Raw genomic sequence first — 19,023 nt, forward strand, 5'->3', positions numbered from 1 at the left:
TATCCTTATTCTCAATGAATTTTTGTTTTGTATACAATCCTAGTAGTCTTTTCTTCTATTCATTATGAAATTTACTTCTATTTCGGCTGCCGAATGGCCTTTTCTTTATTTTGATGGACACAGCTTATCAATGTTGAATTACAAACAAGGCGCTAAAAAGTAGTGCAAAGAGTAAAAAAAAGTACGGATATGACCATTTTTTCTTTAAGAGGCCCACTTTGCCCCCCCCCCCTTCTCCTACTTGAAATACATGCAAGTATATTTTAAATATATTTCACATATATCTTATGTATAAAATGAAATATATTTTTTTTATATTCTAATTACAAGTTTTCTTTGTGGGGAGTTAGTTAGTGAAAACTTCTTGTATATGTAAGCTATACATTAATCGATTTAATTATGACATGAGCGCTTAAGGTATGCATATTTGGAAGTACCAAATTTTTTAAAACTCATTTTAATATTCTTATTGAGAATTGCAATATGCAATTGATAAGATTACGGAGTAAAAATAATATTTAATAATATATTGTTAGTTGAATTACGATATTATACGTGAAAGAGGTATACCAATGACTTCTGAAGCATGTTGGAATTCATGACCAAGTGGTATAATGTACTTACAAATAAGAAAACGAGTCCCAGATTACGCGAGAATGTATCTCCAATATATATATATGTTCATGAAACGCACAAACGCCTACGCAAAAGTTATACTACACTATCCCCAAGCGATCTGTGCCTATCAGAAGGTGTGAAAAATTTTCTTCGTGCCAACACTCTAGTTACCTGGAGCGCGTGCACAGATGAAGACTCGAGGCTCATCTGATAAGCAAAAAATCACGTATGATTCAAATTTATCTCGATAACTCGAACCTTGAGCGCATCTAGTATGCTGTAACTTTTTCAATTAGCAGTTTTCGAAATTTTATTGCACTCCAAGTTCTTAGGAACTCATTTTGCTCGATTGTGCTCATGGTTTATAAATTTACTTGTATCTTAATGCTTACTTTTTTTTTAAGGTAATAATGAAATTGCTGCAGAAATGAGTAGGCTAAATTTGTATTTATGAGGTAGAGAAGTTCATTCGAGATTATTATGTGTAAATTGATATTCAAATATCTCCTTGATATATTACATACCAATACAATTTTTTAACTTTAAAAAAGAAAATTTTTTTCTAATGAATTAAATTAAAAATAAATTAATAACTAAATAAAAAATAATTGTTTTCCTTTCTGATAGTGTCCAACAATTGAAAGTAACCTAAATTGAAAACATAAAAATTTTGGTCCTAATCTGAGTTGTTATTTTAATATGTTTAGTAAAGTGAAATAATCCTTCACTTTTGCTTTTTTCGGTAGCTTCCACAATATTATTGATTTTGTCTCAATATTTTTTATCCTTGTCCGTTTCAAATTAAGACACTTATAATTTGATTCATCTAACTCTGTTAAAATTACAATTAAATTCATTAATAGCATCATCAATAAAAATTTTATAATGAAAATTAATTTTGTAATAAAAATTTTTCTTACAAGTTTGTTGAATTTTTTTAACACAAGAAAAATTTTTTTTTGTTAAAACGATAGTATAATGACAATTAGATGCAACTTTTTCGTATGGACCGTTGATGTAAATTTTTAACTTATTTTTTTTTTTACTTTTTCACTTATTCAATAAATCAACATGTTGGTTGCACCGCACAGAAATGCCTGAAGGTTAAGTTCGTAGTGAATGCTTTTGTTTGCTAACCGATGGAAGATTAGTGAAACGAAAGTGCTAGACCATAACTTTCGGGCAATTTTCGGTCGATAGTTTCTAGAGCTTTAGCAGTCTTAGAGACAACGTTAGTCAGTTTTATGGAAATAAAAAGAATTCTTTTTCAAGACCAAGTAATAGCTGGCCTAGTTGACGTGTCTTTTCCACGAAGCTCATCATAAAATTTAACGATGTTTTCCTACATTGTGATCTGCAGTTGTCATGGACAACAATTCGAGACAAAGTCACACATTTTGTAAAGCATTCAGTCCACAATTTGATTTCAAACTGCTTACCCAGGGAAAAAAAATTATATATAATTTTATATAATTATTGAGGTCTTTTTTTTTTGCTTTATGTTGATTTTTTTTTCTGTGAGTTCTCGGCGATACTCAAGACTCGTAAGAATCGTGGTTATCCCTCGACGAGGTTTTCTGGGAGGAGAATTTCTAGATTTTGATGGTAATAGCTTTAGTAAAAAAAATTTTTCGTTATATGATTTTGTGGGGAGGGGGCCGTCATGCCCCAGAAAAAAAAATTTTTTTTTTCGATTTTTAGCAAAATTCCGACTGATTCGTTCGAAATATATGGAAAATAAATGAATTTGATGGTTAAAAGCCACATAAAGGAAAAATCGGCTTAAGGGGGCCGTCGTGCTCCAGGTTCCCTTACAAGACTTCACAAATATAAATGATGCTGTGAAGCGGGAAAGAATAGGAGTTACGGTAATTATTACGTGAAGCGTTCCACATTCACGTAACAGGATATTGGTAGGAAAGGATTGAAAAAGGAATGTGGAGAGGATCATCTTAATGTGAGTTTATAGAATATGCAAGAAAAAATTATTAGATAGCTCGGACTGGGATTCGAACCCAGAACCTTCCGAAGACATGTCGGCTACTCTACCATTTGAGCTATCCGGTCTATACTAAATTTCCTTTCGCTTATTTTATATACATTAAGCCACACCGTCCATCTTACGGCAAGCATTTTTACAAATATAGTTGTATTCTTTACCTGATCACAAAGACGTAAACATGTCACTTCACGTCATCGATAACTACTTCACTATCAAAATGATGAAATCAGGTTTTGATAAAAATCTTCTTGGTCGTCAGTATGATTCATTCAACCAACATAGTCAGCTAGCGAATACTAATTATCAACAGACTCGATAGATCCTGACGCCAAGTTCCGTTCTCAAGCCAGACTACCGAGAGTGTATATACCGTAAGCAGAACGGTTTTTTGAGGTTACAAATTTTTTTTCAAATTTATTTTGATTTTTTTTTTATATGATATTTTATAATAGTAGTTCATGCTTTTTATTACGCGAATTACTTGATTATTATCAATTATGTTTATAATTTCTATTTAAAATTATTAAAAATAATCAGCACAAACTATAGCGACCCAGATTTTTAGATTTTAACTTTTTTCTTATGTAAAAAGCGGACGGCCAGAGACTAAATAATATAAGGATGCATGACAATCTTATAATAGATAGGAAATTACAGTGAAAAAAAGATATTTGACAGCTTGCAATTACACACGCCAGGCGGCGCAAGAATAACTTTTACATGAACTATAGCTTAAAGGGGATAGTTTGCCACCGGAAATGTATTAAATTAAAATTGTCAATGAGCGTGTTCAGCCGAACTAAGTCCTGAGTAAACTTACATCAGAATTATTTAAACGTAATGGAAAACATCATTTTGAACTTTTTGTGATTACCAAAAAAAATTTTTTTTTTTTTTCAAAGAAAAAATTTTGTTAACATCTGACTATGCAAGTCTGATCAGATCTTATTATATATAAACCTATACATTATCAGATCTGATCATACATAGACTTATATATGATTATATATGGGGTTTTAACAGCCAAGTACACGGAAAAAAGTAAACTGTAATAAATAACAGTCGATTTATAATAAGTAATGATCAACTGCTAAAAATTACCAGTAAAGTCGTGATTTTACTATTCACTATATAATATTTACCATTTAAACGTTACAATTTACTCTTTACATGGAAGAAAATACTATTTTAAACAGTAATATTCGGTATGTAAATGTCTAAAATGTTAAAGTAATATAATTAAGAATTCAGACTTTGATATTTATCATTTGGTACCTAAAAATGATCTTATGATATGTAAAAAGTATAAAATAAAGTTAGTAAACTTCAAATACAAGCAACGTCAATATTTACAATATAAAATAGTAAATTTTAAACGCAACGCTAAAAATCAAACTGTAATTATTGACTTGCTTGAACTGGTAAAATGTATATTTTAAAAGTATAATTTTGACTGTTTCAAATGTTAAATTCTCCCAGAGTGAGACCCCCTTCTTTTTCATCTGAGTTCCCCTTCTCCTCATAATATGGACTATATATTGAAATGGCAATTTTTACTGTTTAAAACTGTAATTTTTTAAGATGAAAGAGTCGTTATTTACTATAGTGACAGCTACTAATCACTTATTTTGAATATTAAATTATAAATTGTGGCTTTTATACTTTCTACATTAAGTTCTGTAATATTTATATTTTTGCCACCCCGAGTCCGCTTTACTGTTTGAAACTATAAAAATTAACCGGAATGCGAGTGAATATTACAGTTTACTTTTTTCCGTGTATGATTATATCTAATTATATATATATATAATAGTCTATATATATAATAGTCTATATATATATAATAGTCTATATATAGACTCATATACAATTAGATCTGATTATATAAATATATATATTTATATGCTTATACATGATTAAATGTAGAGTTATAACAGCGAGGTATGGTCAGATCTAATTATGTATAATTATATATAATCCCATGCATAATCATGTATAACTACATATAATTTCATATATGATCATATATAATTATATATATGATCATATACAATTAGACAAAAACTTTTTTCATCGGGTACCCATTTCTTTGAGACGATGGCACCTCCACATTCGTCAAGTTCATCGAGCAGAAATTTTACTTGGTATGGAAAATCTTCAATAACTGCGTGCGTTATGTATTAAGTCAAGGTTGCTCGATATTCTATACATATACATAGGGTAGAACCACCGGTTATCTACACCTTAGTGCTAGTTTTGGACACTTTGAAATTCAATGACAGTGTAGAAAATTTTAATGATAAAATAACATTTTCATATAATTTTTAAACGCTTACATTAATACAAACAGAATTTACGATGCTATTACGTTTATAATTTATTTATATAATAATTTGGAAATCAAATGTCCAAAAACAGTATAGTGTCCGCAAATGGCGCTTCTACCTTATATAAACTTTTGAAATTTCTACGAATCATGCAATGAATTAATTCAACGTATCTTGATAAATTTCGATGAATTTATAATAAATAGAATTAATATAAAAGTTATCATAGATTTTTGATTAGATTAATTAATATTCTGATAAATTATATACTTGTTGATCAAAACTTTCGATTATGGTACAGATATATTATTCCCGATATGACTTAATACTAATAATTATTAATACTAATAAGCGCACTCATGATTTATAAAGAAACCTAATCAAGATTCTATGATAACTTTTACGATAATTAAATTCATTATTAATTTATCAAAATTTATCAAGATACGTTGAATAAATTCACTGCTTGATTCGTAGAAATTTCAATGATGATAAGTGCTTAAAACCATATATAAACGAATAGAATGTCGAATCAATCAGTAGTAAAGATTCTAAAAGTCAATAAGATGATGATAACACTTTTCGCTCTGTTTGTTTCTTCTGCAGTGGTAATAGGTATGTTTTTAATTAACATTTTTTCTGATTATTATGTTATTAAATAGATTTTTGGTTAGAGTTTCGCACAAATTTTGAAGTGTTAAATTGTAAAATTTTTGAAATCTTATTATAGCTGATCCACTGAGAAGCAACCTCGACTTAAAAAATAGTGCACGAATAGTAGGCGGTAATAGTGCAGATATTGAAGATTTTCCATACCAAGTAAATTTTCTGCTCAATGAACTTGACGAATGTGGAGGTGCCATCATCTCAGATAAATGGGTACTGACTTCTGCTTCCTGTTCAGTTGATAACGGAACAATAATTCGTGTGGGAAGTAATTTAAAAAACAAAGGTGGCTCTCTTCACACAGTTGTTCAGGTGATCCGACATGAAGACTATGAATCATTCGAAAGTGGATATACAATTAATGATATTGCGCTCGTTGAAGTCGAAACACTATTTGTATTCGATAAAACGCGTCAACCAGTACAATTATTTGACAAAGGTGAACAAGTTGAAGCTAACTCGTTTGGTAGTGTAGCAGGGTTTGGCTTGACTGAAACTGAAGTTTTTCCTCATAGTTTATCAAGTATTTCTATTCCAATTCTACCTGAAAATAAATGTAATGAGTTGTATGATATACTACATGGACTTCATCAAGGTCAATTTTGTGCGGGTTTTGAAAAAGGTGGACCCGGGTTTTGTGCTGGAGATATTGGCAGTCCCTTTGTTGTCAAAGGACGAGCTGCAGGCTTGGCAACTAACTTTTTCGGATGCGGATTTCCACAATACCCGGGAATTTTCACTAACATTTCTTATTACCGATCATGGATCGATGGCAAATTGTCGACTAAATAAAAAAAAAAATTTAGAATCGATCAATTCTACGATGATGTTCTCGATTTTGTTAATTAATGTATTATATCAATATGAATAATGTTTATTTTATGATAAAAAAACAACTATTATATAATGGTGTCTTTGTAACTTCTTGCTGAAGGAATTGGGAATAAAAACACATATTAGATTCAACTCTTGTGAAATTTTATCTTGTTACTTAATGAAGTGTCCATTTTAGTAGACTTTAGAGAAATAAAAATATTGCATTTGTCCTCATGACGGAACTTTTGAAAAATTTAATTTTTTTTCGGCCTCCTTGTGTAGCCGATTAAGAAAATGCATATGGTTTAAAAGTTTATATAGGGTAGAAGCGCCATTTGTAGACACTATATCGTTATTGGACATTTGATGTCCAAATTATTGTATAAATTAATTATAAACGTAATAGCATCGTAAATTCTGTTTGTATTAATGTAAGCGTTTAAAAATTCTATGAAAATGTTATTTTATCATTAAAATTTTCTGCACTGTCATAGAATTTCAGAGTGTCCAAAACTAGCACTATAAGGTGTACATGACCAGTGCACATACATACATTACCAATGTACATAACCAATATACATGATATAGCGCGGCTTGCCTCGACGATAGAGCTCGCAATTTTTATCGGATCTTGAATTAATGAAATACAGGATACTTTTTGGACAATTCTCGGAGTTAAGTTCAAAGATGAACAAAATCGGTCGATTAATTTAGAAATGAGAGCAATTCAAAATTTTTGAATAAATTGCAGAAATTGCATTTTTGTAGGCTCTTATTAGAATAACGTTTAAATGCGAGAACTTATCAGATTTTTGTAAATTGCATCTAAAAGCTCATGAAATAAGGTTCAATTTCATGTCATTCGATTCTTCTAGAACAGAAATCACCTACAGGTCTATGAATATTTTACGAAATTTTACTATTCCATTTGTTTTTACGATCCTGCAACTTTTTAGTAACTTTGAAAAATCTACTTATGCTTCGGCTGCCAAATGGGCGCTTTAGGTAGATTTCATTAAAATCTATCTATTGCATCGATCCTCATGTCAAAAAGCACCTTCAATTCTTAACGGATTTAGATGAAACTTGGTACACATATTCTTTGGATAATAATCTTGAATGAGTTCGAAGATGAGCGAAATCCGTCAATAAGTTTAGAAATGGTAGCTCTTCAAAATTATAAAAATAGTGAAAATCACGTTTTAGGTGACTTCATTGATGTATAACTTTCGATTCAAAAGAGATGGCTAATTTTTGATAAGTTCATGTGAAAGCTCATAAAATTACCTTTTATTTGACGTCTAACGGTAATCATCTCTATATTGTAGCTTTTACTATCCAGTATAGTTACTAACTTTTCCAAAGTTAAAATGATAAAACAACTATCTGGCGATTAAAATTAGTACAATCACTTTATATTAATTCCCAAAATTATGATTATACAGTTTATCATCTAGATAGTAACTTTTATCATCGGAAATACAGTTAAAACCATCATGATTGCAATCATATAAAAACGACAGGAATTATAAAAAACTAAACTTTTTCGATTTTACAGTAAAAATATAATAGCAACTTTAAGAGCAATGATACTCTTTGGATCGCCACCTCTTTCGATCCGATTGGTCGAGCCGATCAAAAGTTATAAGAGGTTTACACACACACACACACACACACACACACACACACACACACACACACACTCGGGGCAGAAGAGATACTGCTACCGGGCGCGTCTCCCCGAGCGGATGGGAGAACGCTCGCTGTCCTTGGATGACACTTAATCTCTTAGTTGATGAGGTACAGCGGGTAGGAGCCAAGCAAAATAACCAAACAAAATACGCTCCCGTGGACAAAACTCCCCTTTAATGGGTTGGTCGCACTAACTGACCTAACAAGACGATCGTTCTCTGCTGTGACCCACTGGGAGTGACCGGAACCTGTATCGTAGTTTCCGACGATGCAGGCCACGGCTGATGTGAGCTTGCTCTACCGAGGTGTAAGTTGCAGCAGTGGATCAGGAGCCAGCCACTTCGGGCCCTGATCAGGAAGTACGCAGTGAGTGTTAGAGATCGGAATCTTCACCGCTCCGAGCGAGTCTAGTCCGTCCGTGTATTCCGGGACTGGCTAAGTGTCGGCTAGGCCTCAGGGAACTGGGGTAGGAGTACTATCTCCGAGGGTACACCCGTTCCTAGTTATGGCAACCCGCTCCACTCCGTACGATGCGCTGGTAAATTAAAAAGTATGAGTAATGCACAGGAAACAAACAAGAGTGAAAACGGGCCTCATGCCCAGCAAGACGCACTGCTACTTAGTGCAAAGATGAAGAGGACAGATGCGCTGGCACATCTGGAGAAGCTAGTCTGTGGACTGCAGGACTTTCTCCAAACCAAGCAAAATGTCCACAAGGAGATCAAGTCGAAGTCGACGAACATCTACAGTGCCCTGAGAAGGTTCAAAAAACTGGACCAAGAATGGCAGGAAATCCAACAACAACACGGTAATATCGTGATGAAGACGAGTGTGACAGCGATTCCACCAGCAAAAGCCGACACGTTTGTCGAGGAGATGGACACAGGTGGCGAGGGTGACGTCGAGTCAGTTGTCGGAGACGGAGAGGAAACTGGAACTGAAATCAGGCCTGGGAAAAGGAAAGAACGAAATTCCCCAGACTCAATGACCAGCCGTACTAAGAAGAAGAAGGACCTTAAACCAAGTCCCCCGAAAAACGCGGTAACACAGAACGGCGGAAAAAAGGAGGTGAATGAATGGCAAAAAGTCCAGTCAAGGAAGTCCAAGAGAGAGCAAGCAGTAGAAAAGCTCCAGAAGCAACCGCCGAAAGAGTCCAGGCCAGAGCCTAATCGGAAAGAACCGCGCAAACGGATTAGGCCGGACGCACTGATCATCCGCCCCGCAGAGACGGCAAAGTATGCTGAAATTCTGAAGCGAATAAAGCAGGACGTCCCTGACGAACAGGTCCGTACTACAGTGGATAAGATCCAAAGAACTAGGACCGGGAGCTTGCTGATTACGCTTTCGAGGAAGAGCGCTGACCGAGGCCAAGCCTTACAGAAGACCATCGCGGACATCCTCCAAGAAGACGCGAAGGTAATCTGCAAAGGGCCACAGGAAGACGTCGAAATCCGAGATCTTGACGGTACCACAACCAAGGAGGATATTCAGGCTGCATTGCAAACGGAAATCGGAGAAACCTGCGAGATACCACTAGGGACAATTAAGATTCATAAGGCCTACAGAGGTACTCAGACAGCTGTTGTGACACTACCAGCAGCTGCAGCGCGCAAGATATTGGCAGGAAGCGGTAAAGTCCGGATCGGCTGGACCAACTGCCGAATCAAAGCTACGAGGAGACCAATCCAATGTTTCAAGTGCTGGCACTTTGGACATCTTGGATCCCAGTGCAAGAGCAATGTGGATCGGTCTAAGCTATGTATTAGGTGCGGACAAGAGGGACACAAGATTGCTGAATGCAAAAACCCAGCGAAATGTGTATTATGCGCGGATCAAAGTGCGGAGAACTCGGCTCATCATGCCGGCGCATCCAGGTGCCCAGTATTTAAAGAGGCACTCCAGAAGATAACAAACAAACAGACATGAAGATATTGCAGCTAAACCTAAACCATTGCGAAGCTGCACATGATCTGCTTATGCAAACAGCAAGAGAACTAGAGTTAGACTTAGTAATGATAGCAGAGCCATATAGATACCTGAATACCCAGCCTTGGGAATCTGACAGCACCACCAAGGCTGTCATCTGGTCTTGTGGTAAGCATCCCTTCCAGAGTGTAGTTAACAATGATAATGCCGGCTTTGTAGCAGCAACAGTTAACGGCATCCGTTTCTACAGCTGTTATGCACCACCTAGCCTATCCATTGTTGAATTCACTGAATTCTTGGACAAACTGACCGAGGACGCCAAGCAGCATTATCCGGTCGCGATTGCCGGTGACTTCAACTCCTGGGCAGTAGACTGGGGCAGCAAGCAGACAAATGCGCGAGGAAAAGCACTCCTCGAAGCTTTCTCTACACTAGATGTAGTCCAGCTCAACAGTGGTGATACGCCAACCTATACTAAAGGGGAAGCAAGCTCTATTGTAGATCTCACTTTCGTCAGCAGCAGCCTCATCAGTGGGAAATACGACTGGAAGGTGATGGATATCTACACAGCCAGCGACCACAAGGCAATTCTCTGGGAAATATTACATGACCGGAATACAAGAAGACCAATCAAGTCACTCAATACCATTGGATGGAAAGTGAAGTCTTTTGACACAAGCACATTGATAATAGCCCTGAATAGTGAACCGATTACTACTGGACCCGCAGAAGAAATGACCAAGGACCTGATGAAAAGAGTTGTCCAGGCCTGTGACGCAAGTATGGTCCGGAAATGCAGCATAAGCCAACGCCCGGCAGTACACTGGTGGAACGACCACATCAGCGTTCTTCGGAAAGAGTGTCTAAAGAAAAGGAGAATATCCCAGCGTGGCTATCGACGACCTAACTCTGCGGAGCTGGTCGCAGAGTACAAAAAAGCCCGTCGATTACTGAACAAAGCCATCAAGGATAGTAAGAGGCAATGCTGGAAAGAGCTCATCAACGAGGTGGACAAAGACCTGTGGGGTAGGCCGTACAAGGTGGTCATGAATCACCTAAAAGTCAAACAAATGCCGGCACCCACATGCCCACAACTTCTGCAGAGAATCGTTACCGCGCTGTTTCCGCAGCAACGCGAGCTTCACTACCAGCTAGCTCAAGGAGAACTGGAGGACATTCCAACTGTCACGGAAGAAGAACTGACGGAGGCTTGCAACCGCGTAGGGAATAATAAAGCACCGGGATTAGACGGAATCCCTAACATTGCCTTAAAAACAGCTATAAAGGCAGCACCGGCATTATTCCTGGATGTTTACAACACCTGCCTCAAAGAAGGGATTTTTCCTCGAAAGTGGAAACAGCAACGGTTAGTGCTGCTTCCTAAAGGGAAAAAGCCACCGGATGAACCGTCATCTTACCGCCCACTTTGCATGCTAGATACAGCGGGTAAGATATTCGAACGCATAATTCACCAGAGAATTGAAGCAGTAGTCGACCCACTCCTGGCAGACAATCAGTATGGATTCCGGAAAGGACGATCAACCCTGGACGCAATCAAACTGGTTGTTGATACGGCCAAGGAAGCAATCGCAGGAACCAGATGGAAGGGTGGAACGAAGAAGTATTGCCTGGTGGCGACCCTAGACATCAGAAATGCCTTCAACTCCGCCAATTGGGAATGCATCATGCAGGCCCTCCAAGAGAAGAATGTACCAGAATACCTTCTTAAGATCGTAGCAAGCTACTTTGAAAACAGGGTCCTGAAGTATGACACGAAGAACGGTCCAAGGGAGTATGCTATTTCTGGAGGTGTACCACAAGGTTCAGTTCTAGGCCCGCTCCTGTGGAATATTATGTATGACGGCCTATTAAGACTAACTCTGCCAAGAAACGTCAAACTCGTAGCATATGCAGACGACGTAGCCGTAGTGATCGTTGCCAAACATCTTGACGAGATAAACCATGTGTTCGATCTCACTTTCGAGCGCGTTAACCGGTGGATGGACGCAGTGAACCTGCAACTGGCGCAACACAAAACTGAGGCAGTGCTTATTACCAGCAGGAAAGTGGTAGAGACAATTAAGCTGAAAGTCGCCGAACAAGAAATCACATCACAACCTTATATTCAATATTTAGGAGTGATGCTTGATGCCCGACTCAACTTTAAGCAGCAGGTAGAACACGTCAGTGCCAAGGCGTCAGCAGTGGGAACAAGTCTAGCACGACTGATGCCGAACATCGGAGGGCCAAAGCAGAGCAGAAGGGTACTGTTATCATCTGTAGTCACATCGGTGCTTACATATGGTATATCTATTTGGACCAACGCTCTCGAGATGCAAGAATCATGGAGGAAGGCTGGACCAGTATACCGACGGTGTGCCTTAAGAGTCGCCAGCGCCTTCCGCACAATATCCGAGGAAACAGTGTGCGTTATTTCCGGAACTCTGCCTCTCAGAGTCCTCGCTGAGGAAAGACGGAACCTTTATCATCGTAAAAGGTCAACTACACTAAGCGCTGAAGAGCTCAGAACTGAAGAACGGCAAAACAGCTTCGACCGATGGCAGCTCCAGTGGGACGCTGCAGAAAAAGGAAGATGGACGTATCGTCTTATACCGAGGATCGACGACTGGCTGAACCGGAGTCATGGAGAGGTTAACTACTACCTTACGCAGATGTTGTCAGGACACGGCTGCTTCCGAGCCTATCTTCACCGCTTTAAGCACGACGATTCTCCGGAGTGCCCATCCTGCCCAGGTGTCGCTGAAGACGTGGAGCACGTGATCTTTGCATGTCCTCGTTTTAACCAACAGCGCGATGAATTAGAGAAGATTCTAAAAAAGAGAATTCAACCGAAGACAATGGTAGAAGAAATGCTGTCATCAGAAGCGGTCTGGAACGCCACGAGCACCTTTGCCACTGAAGTGCTTACAGAGTTGCGGTCCATCGAGAGAAAAAAAGCAGAAAACAGAAACTAGAAGGGAGATCCAAAGAAAAAACATCTTAGCCACCAGAAGGAAGAGCGGCAGCTAATTCCTCCCCCCGCGAAGAAATGCCTTACGGCGGTACCATGGGGGATCAGAGGATAGAAGAGAAAGGGGTTTAGGGTTTAGTGGGTAGGGGCGTTAGTGTCGAGTTAGTATGACGCTGCGTCGAGTCGCCACATATCCAGGCCAAACAGCTATGCCTAGAATCCGTAAAAAGGATTCCCCTACAAAAAAAAAACACACACACACACACACACACACACACACACACACACATCATCGCGAAAACATTCAGGGATGCTTCCTAGGACCTCAAAACATCAAGATCTGATGAGAACTCGATTTTCGAAAAACGGGGTAAAACCAATAACTTCCCGATTTTTGAAAATTTCCAATTTTCTTAGCGGGAAGTTAAAAATATCATTTTTAAAACGGTGAATAGAAACGCGCTGCAATTTGATCTCTTGTTAACTAGCAGAATAACCTTGAAAACTTTCAATCTCTCTACACTATGGCAAAATAACAACCCGCCTCTTGACAATTTTAACTTTATCTTCTAGAAATCTATCATTTAAATTATCTCTCTTAAATTTCTGTAATCTACTTTCTATTAGGCGCCGTCTTTCCTTAATCAACCGTCGCTGCAACCGTATTTTCTGTCGAACTATTAATAGTTCAACCATAAGAGCAAAAACCGACAATTCGAGTGTCAACGATGCTAAGCAAATATGCAACGACTTTAAATCTTTAAATTCGGTAGAAATGTATTCAGACAAACTCTTACTGTCTTCTTTTGCTCTCAGTTTTTTCAATGGCAAATAAATATCTTGTTTTGACCAATATCCCATAAAACCAGTTTCGCAAAATCGCAGAGTTATAATATCAACCTTTATTTTTCAAGGGCCAATTCTTTCTTGACCAGAGGAAAAGGTATTTGCCGATTTCAAATGTCATAGTGAGAGAAAATTCGTGTTTAAGGGCCGTTTTAATTTGCTTTTGATTAAGAAATACACAAGCAGTGGTAAGGTCATCCAAAATTCGTTCGTGACATTTATGAATAGAACCAATTGGAAAGTGTAAAAGATCTAGACTAGTATTAAAGTCGTCTTTTTTATCTATAAAAGTGTTTCTCAAATTAGAGTTAATGTAAACGTTATACTTCAAGTCAAACAAATCTTTAAAACTTATAGGATAAGTATATTCTTGTTTTGTTGATGCTGATATTAAATCACTCTGTATTTCAGAACTTACAATAAATACTAACAGTGTCACAACAACAAACATAACTCGCATTGACAGACTAAATAATAACTAAATAATATATCGATATATTTTTTAATCAAGTAAAATAATGACTTGATTAAAAAAATTTCGGACTTTTAAGAGGTCGATATTATCATGAATGAATTTAACTGGCGTTAAACCAGAAGAACAAAATAGTTGGGTCACATATATGTATACTAGGTAGGAAATCAATAAAAAAAAACTCGGTTGAAGGACAAAAATTCTCGAATAGAAATTTTTTGTATCTCCATACAAGAGTTTTAATATATTCCTTCAAGTGTAACAATTTCTTCAATTACGAATTGTAAGTATTATGAAAGAAAACTCAAAATTTGAAGGAAAATATTTACTTAAACCAAAATATTTTTTTCTTTGTAGCAATGCGAAGTGGTATTTATCAATAATTTAAAATCAGTGAATGTTTCTTTAATGATTGTAACGAATGACTCTTTATTAACAATAGTATACAGTAATATTACAGATCTTTCGGAAGATTTAAATATAGCAAGTGACGACAAAAAAGGCAAGTAGATAGATAATGGGGTTCTGTGTACAGGCAGTTCAAGCCCTTTAACACCCTGAACCTTTATTTGCTGCTACTGTTTTTCATATCTGTCTTTTTGTTGCAGATGTGGACCGACTTGTGCTTTTCTGTACCGCATTCGCCCTGTTCCTCACCTCTTCCTAGGCTCTAGGAACAGTGACATGGGGAAACCACAGAAAAAACCCATGCCAGTACAGTCGGAACAGGGCTAAGTTCTTGATAATTAATAAAAAACTCTTTTTTATCGATTATTTTGGAACTTTAGTCCACTCTCCTAGCGTGCGCAGAGATCTACGTACTAGCCAGCGTTCACTAAACGGTCACCCATCCAAGTACTGATAACAGTAAATGCTGCTTAACATGGGTGATCGCCAGAGTCATACGCATGTCTAATGGCTATCTCTGCCGCTAAAAAAGGTAAGTATTAGTTAACTAGTAAGTGCTTAATTACAGAGAAATCTTTACTCAACAATCATAAGACATTTATAAATATTTCTATTTTGCTTATTTTTTACTGTTTTTGTCGTAGAAAATAAACTTCTAAGTGGAATCGATAAAATTTCAAACTTATCCAAAGTTTAAATATTTATTTTGTATGTTTAATCGATTTATCATCGACTTTTTTTACATGGTACACTGATAGAAGGATTTATTTGTATTAAAAAAATATTTGTTAATAGTTAACAAATCATTTATTAGAGACCATTTTTTAGTATCAAACAAATATTTCTTAGTATTTAAAATGATTTGTTTGTATTTAATAAATCAGATATTAATTTATTAAATATTAATAAATCTTTTTAAATACTAAGAAATATTTGTTAAGGACTAAAAAGTGGTCTCTAATAAATGATTTGTTAAATATTAACAAATATTTTTAACTATAAACAAATCCTTCTATCAGTGTATTAATTAAACTATTACTGAAAAAATCTTTTTTAACTTTATGTGATTTTCGAAAGATCACTTTTTCTTATTTTTTTTTTTTTAAGGGAAAAAACCTACTCTTACCCTCTAAAAATGAAAATACTTTTTTCGCGATAGTTAATATTTTACTTTACTTATCACGTAATTATCAAACAATTTTATTTTTCATAAAAGGTTGTGTTTTGTATTAAAAGCATAGTTATATTGATTATTGTATAAGAAATTTGAAGTTTGCCTTATTGTTTGACAAAAAATTCGAATTTAACTCATCGAAAACGTACAGTTACATATTTTCTGGGTTAATAACCCGTGTAAAAAAAAAATCGTCTTAAAATTGTCGTTCGTTTAAGATCTTAAACGTGACACAAACCAAGACTATTTTAAGACTCTTTTAAGACGCCAAAAAAAAAAAATTCCGAGAGCAGATTTTTGAAATTTTGGTTCTCGAATTTGTTGTGAAAATTAATTTTTAGACGATTTTACGACTTTCTAACCGCAATATTTTTGAATAAGATGTTTTCAAATTGAATTTAAAATTGTTAAAAAATTGTCATCCGACAATTTTAAGACTTTTTTAAGACGTTCCGTTTTAATGTTCCAGGGCTATGTCACTGTTAGCTCATCTTAAAATAGTCTCTAAATTTTTTTTTTTTAATTTTTTTAAGACTAATTTAAGATCATTTTAAGAGAATTTAAAGACGCTCCACAATAATTTTCCGGGGCTGTCATTGTGATATCATCTTAAAATAGCCTGGAAATTTTTTAATAATTTTTTTAAGACTATTTCAAGATTTTTTCAAGACGATTTTAAGATTTTTTCTAAGACTATTTTAAGATTTTTTAAAGACTATTTAAAAATTATGTTAAGACTAAAATCTTAAAATAGTTTTAAAAAAATCATCAAAAAATTGTCAGACTATTTCAAGATGACATCACAGCGACAGCTCCGGAAAATTATTATAGAGCGTCATTAAATAGTCTTAAAATGATCTTAAAGAAGTCTAAAAAAAATTTTTAGGGACTATTTTAAGATGAGCTCACAGCGACAGAGCTCCGGAACATAATTATGGACCGTCTTTAAATAGTCTTTAAAAAATCTTAAAAAAATCTTAAAATAGTCATAAAACAATCTTAAAATAGTTTTTAAAAAATCTTAAAATAGTCTTAAAAAAATTATTAAAAAATTTCCAGGCTATTTTAAGATGATATCACAACGGCAGCTCCGGAAAATTATTAAGAAACGTCATTAAATTGTCTTAAAATGATCTTAAATTAGTCTTAAAAAAAAATAGACTATTTTAAGATGAGTTAACAGCGACAGAGCCCCGGAACATTAAAATAGAACGTCCTAAAAAAGTCTCAAAATTGTCGGATGATAATTTTTTAACAATTTTAAATTCAATTTAAAAACATCCTACTCAAAAATATTGCGGTTAGAAAGTCGTAAAATCGTCTAAAAAATGTCTAAAAATTAATTTTCACAACAAATCCGAGAACCAAAATTTCAAAAATCTGCTCTCGGAATTTTTAACTTCCCGCTACGAAAATCGAAGATTTTAAAAAATCGAGAAGTTATTGTTTTCACCCCGTTTTGCAAAAACCGAGTTTTCATCAGATCTCGACGTTTGAAGGTCACAGGAAGCTTCCCTGACTATCCCCGCGAGGTTGTCACGGCGTCTGTATGTATGTGTGTGTGTGTGTGTGTGTGTGTGTGTGTGTGTGTGTGTGTGTGTGTGTGTGTGTGTGTGTGTGTGTGTGTGTGTGTGTGTGAACCGCTTATAACTTTTGAACGGCTTGACCAATTTCATCGCGGTTGGTGCCATTCGAAAGAACTTGACCAAACTTAGATTTTGAAAACTATTTGGACCGATTCAGATCAATAGATTTTGAGAAATCTTCAAAAAACTGAAAAAAAATTTTTTTTCAAATGTGGTTTTTTTGGAATAACTTTTAAACGGCTTGATGGTTCAATTCCAAAAACTAATCAGCTCTTAACCTCAAAAAACCACATTGATCGCCACCAGTCCGGTCAAAATCGGTTGATTCGTTCAAGAGATATCGTGAATGAAAGAAAACCGAAAAAAGTGTTTTTTCGGAATAACTCCGAAATTTCTAGCGCGATCAATTCAAAATTCGAGATTCTTTGTGAGGCTTGAAAAACTGCGTCGAATGCTTCTAACCGCGTAAAAATCGGTTTATTCATTCAAAAGTTATTGTGGTTTAAAAATTCAAAAAATAGTGTCTTATCGAATCTCTATCAGACTTTTCAGCTCGAAAAGCTTTAAAGGATAGGAAAACAATCTCTTTGAGCTTGGAGAGCTCAAAATAACCCATAAATTATATTTTTGAGCTCGAAGAGCTCAAAAACGTCATTGGTGCAATTTTATGCGCCTAAGTATGGAATTAGCGGGAAGTTGCAGGGATGGCCTTCAGGGTCAACCGTTTTCCTAATTTTTTTTTTTGGCGTCTTAAAAGAGTCTTAAAATAGTCTTGGTTTGTGTCACGTTTAAGATCTTAAACGAACGACAATTTTAAGTCGATTTTTTTTTCACACGGGAAGATAAATATCCCCCACTTTAGATTCATTCAGGATTTTGATGAAAATTAAAAAAATATAATTTTTAAAACAGTGAATATAAACACGCTGCAATTTGCTCTTTTATTAACTAGTAGAATAACCCTGAAAACTTTCAGTCGCTACACTATGGCAAAATAAAAACCCGCCCCTTGACAATTCTAACTTTATCTTGTAAGAATCTATCATTTGAATTATCTCTCTTAAATTTCTGTAATTTACTTTCTATTCGGCGCCGTCTTTCGTTAACCAACCTTCGTTGCAGCCGTATTTTTCTTCTAGCTATTAATACTTCAACAATTAGAGCAAAAACCGATAACCCGAGTGTCAACGATGCTAAGCTAATATACAAGAACTTTAAATCTTCAAATTCGGTAGGAATGAATTCAGACAAACTCTTACTCTTACTGTTTTCTTTTTCTCTCAGTTTTTTCAATGGCAAATAAATATCTTGTTTTAACCAATATCTCATAAAACCACTTTCGTGACATCGCAAAGTTACAATATCAGCCTGCTTTTTCAAGGGCCAATTCTTTCTTGACCAGAAGAAAAGGTACCTACTGATTTCATATGTAAATGTTAGAGGAAATTCGTGTTCATTAAAGGTCATTTCAATCTATATTGGATTAAAAAACAGGCAAGCTGTGGAAGAATCATTTAAA

The 19,023-nt window shown here is 35.5% G+C and overlaps 1 protein-coding gene across 1 annotated transcript; it reads left to right on the top strand.

The window, feature by feature from the left end:
• Window positions 1-5,370: 5,370 nt before the first annotated feature.
• Window positions 5,371-6,405, top strand: LOC123267264 (trypsin-3-like). Its single transcript, XM_044731819.1, has 2 exons — window positions 5,371-5,562; window positions 5,678-6,405. The coding sequence occupies exons 1-2, from the start codon at window positions 5,472-5,474 to the stop codon at window positions 6,403-6,405; spliced, it is 819 nt and encodes a 272-aa protein (XP_044587754.1). The 5' UTR covers window positions 5,371-5,471.
• Window positions 6,406-19,023: the final 12,618 nt, after the last annotated feature.

This window comes from Cotesia glomerata, linkage group LG6 (genome assembly GCF_020080835.1).
Source record: "Cotesia glomerata isolate CgM1 linkage group LG6, MPM_Cglom_v2.3, whole genome shotgun sequence".
NCBI lineage: Eukaryota > Metazoa > Arthropoda > Insecta > Hymenoptera > Braconidae > Cotesia > Cotesia glomerata.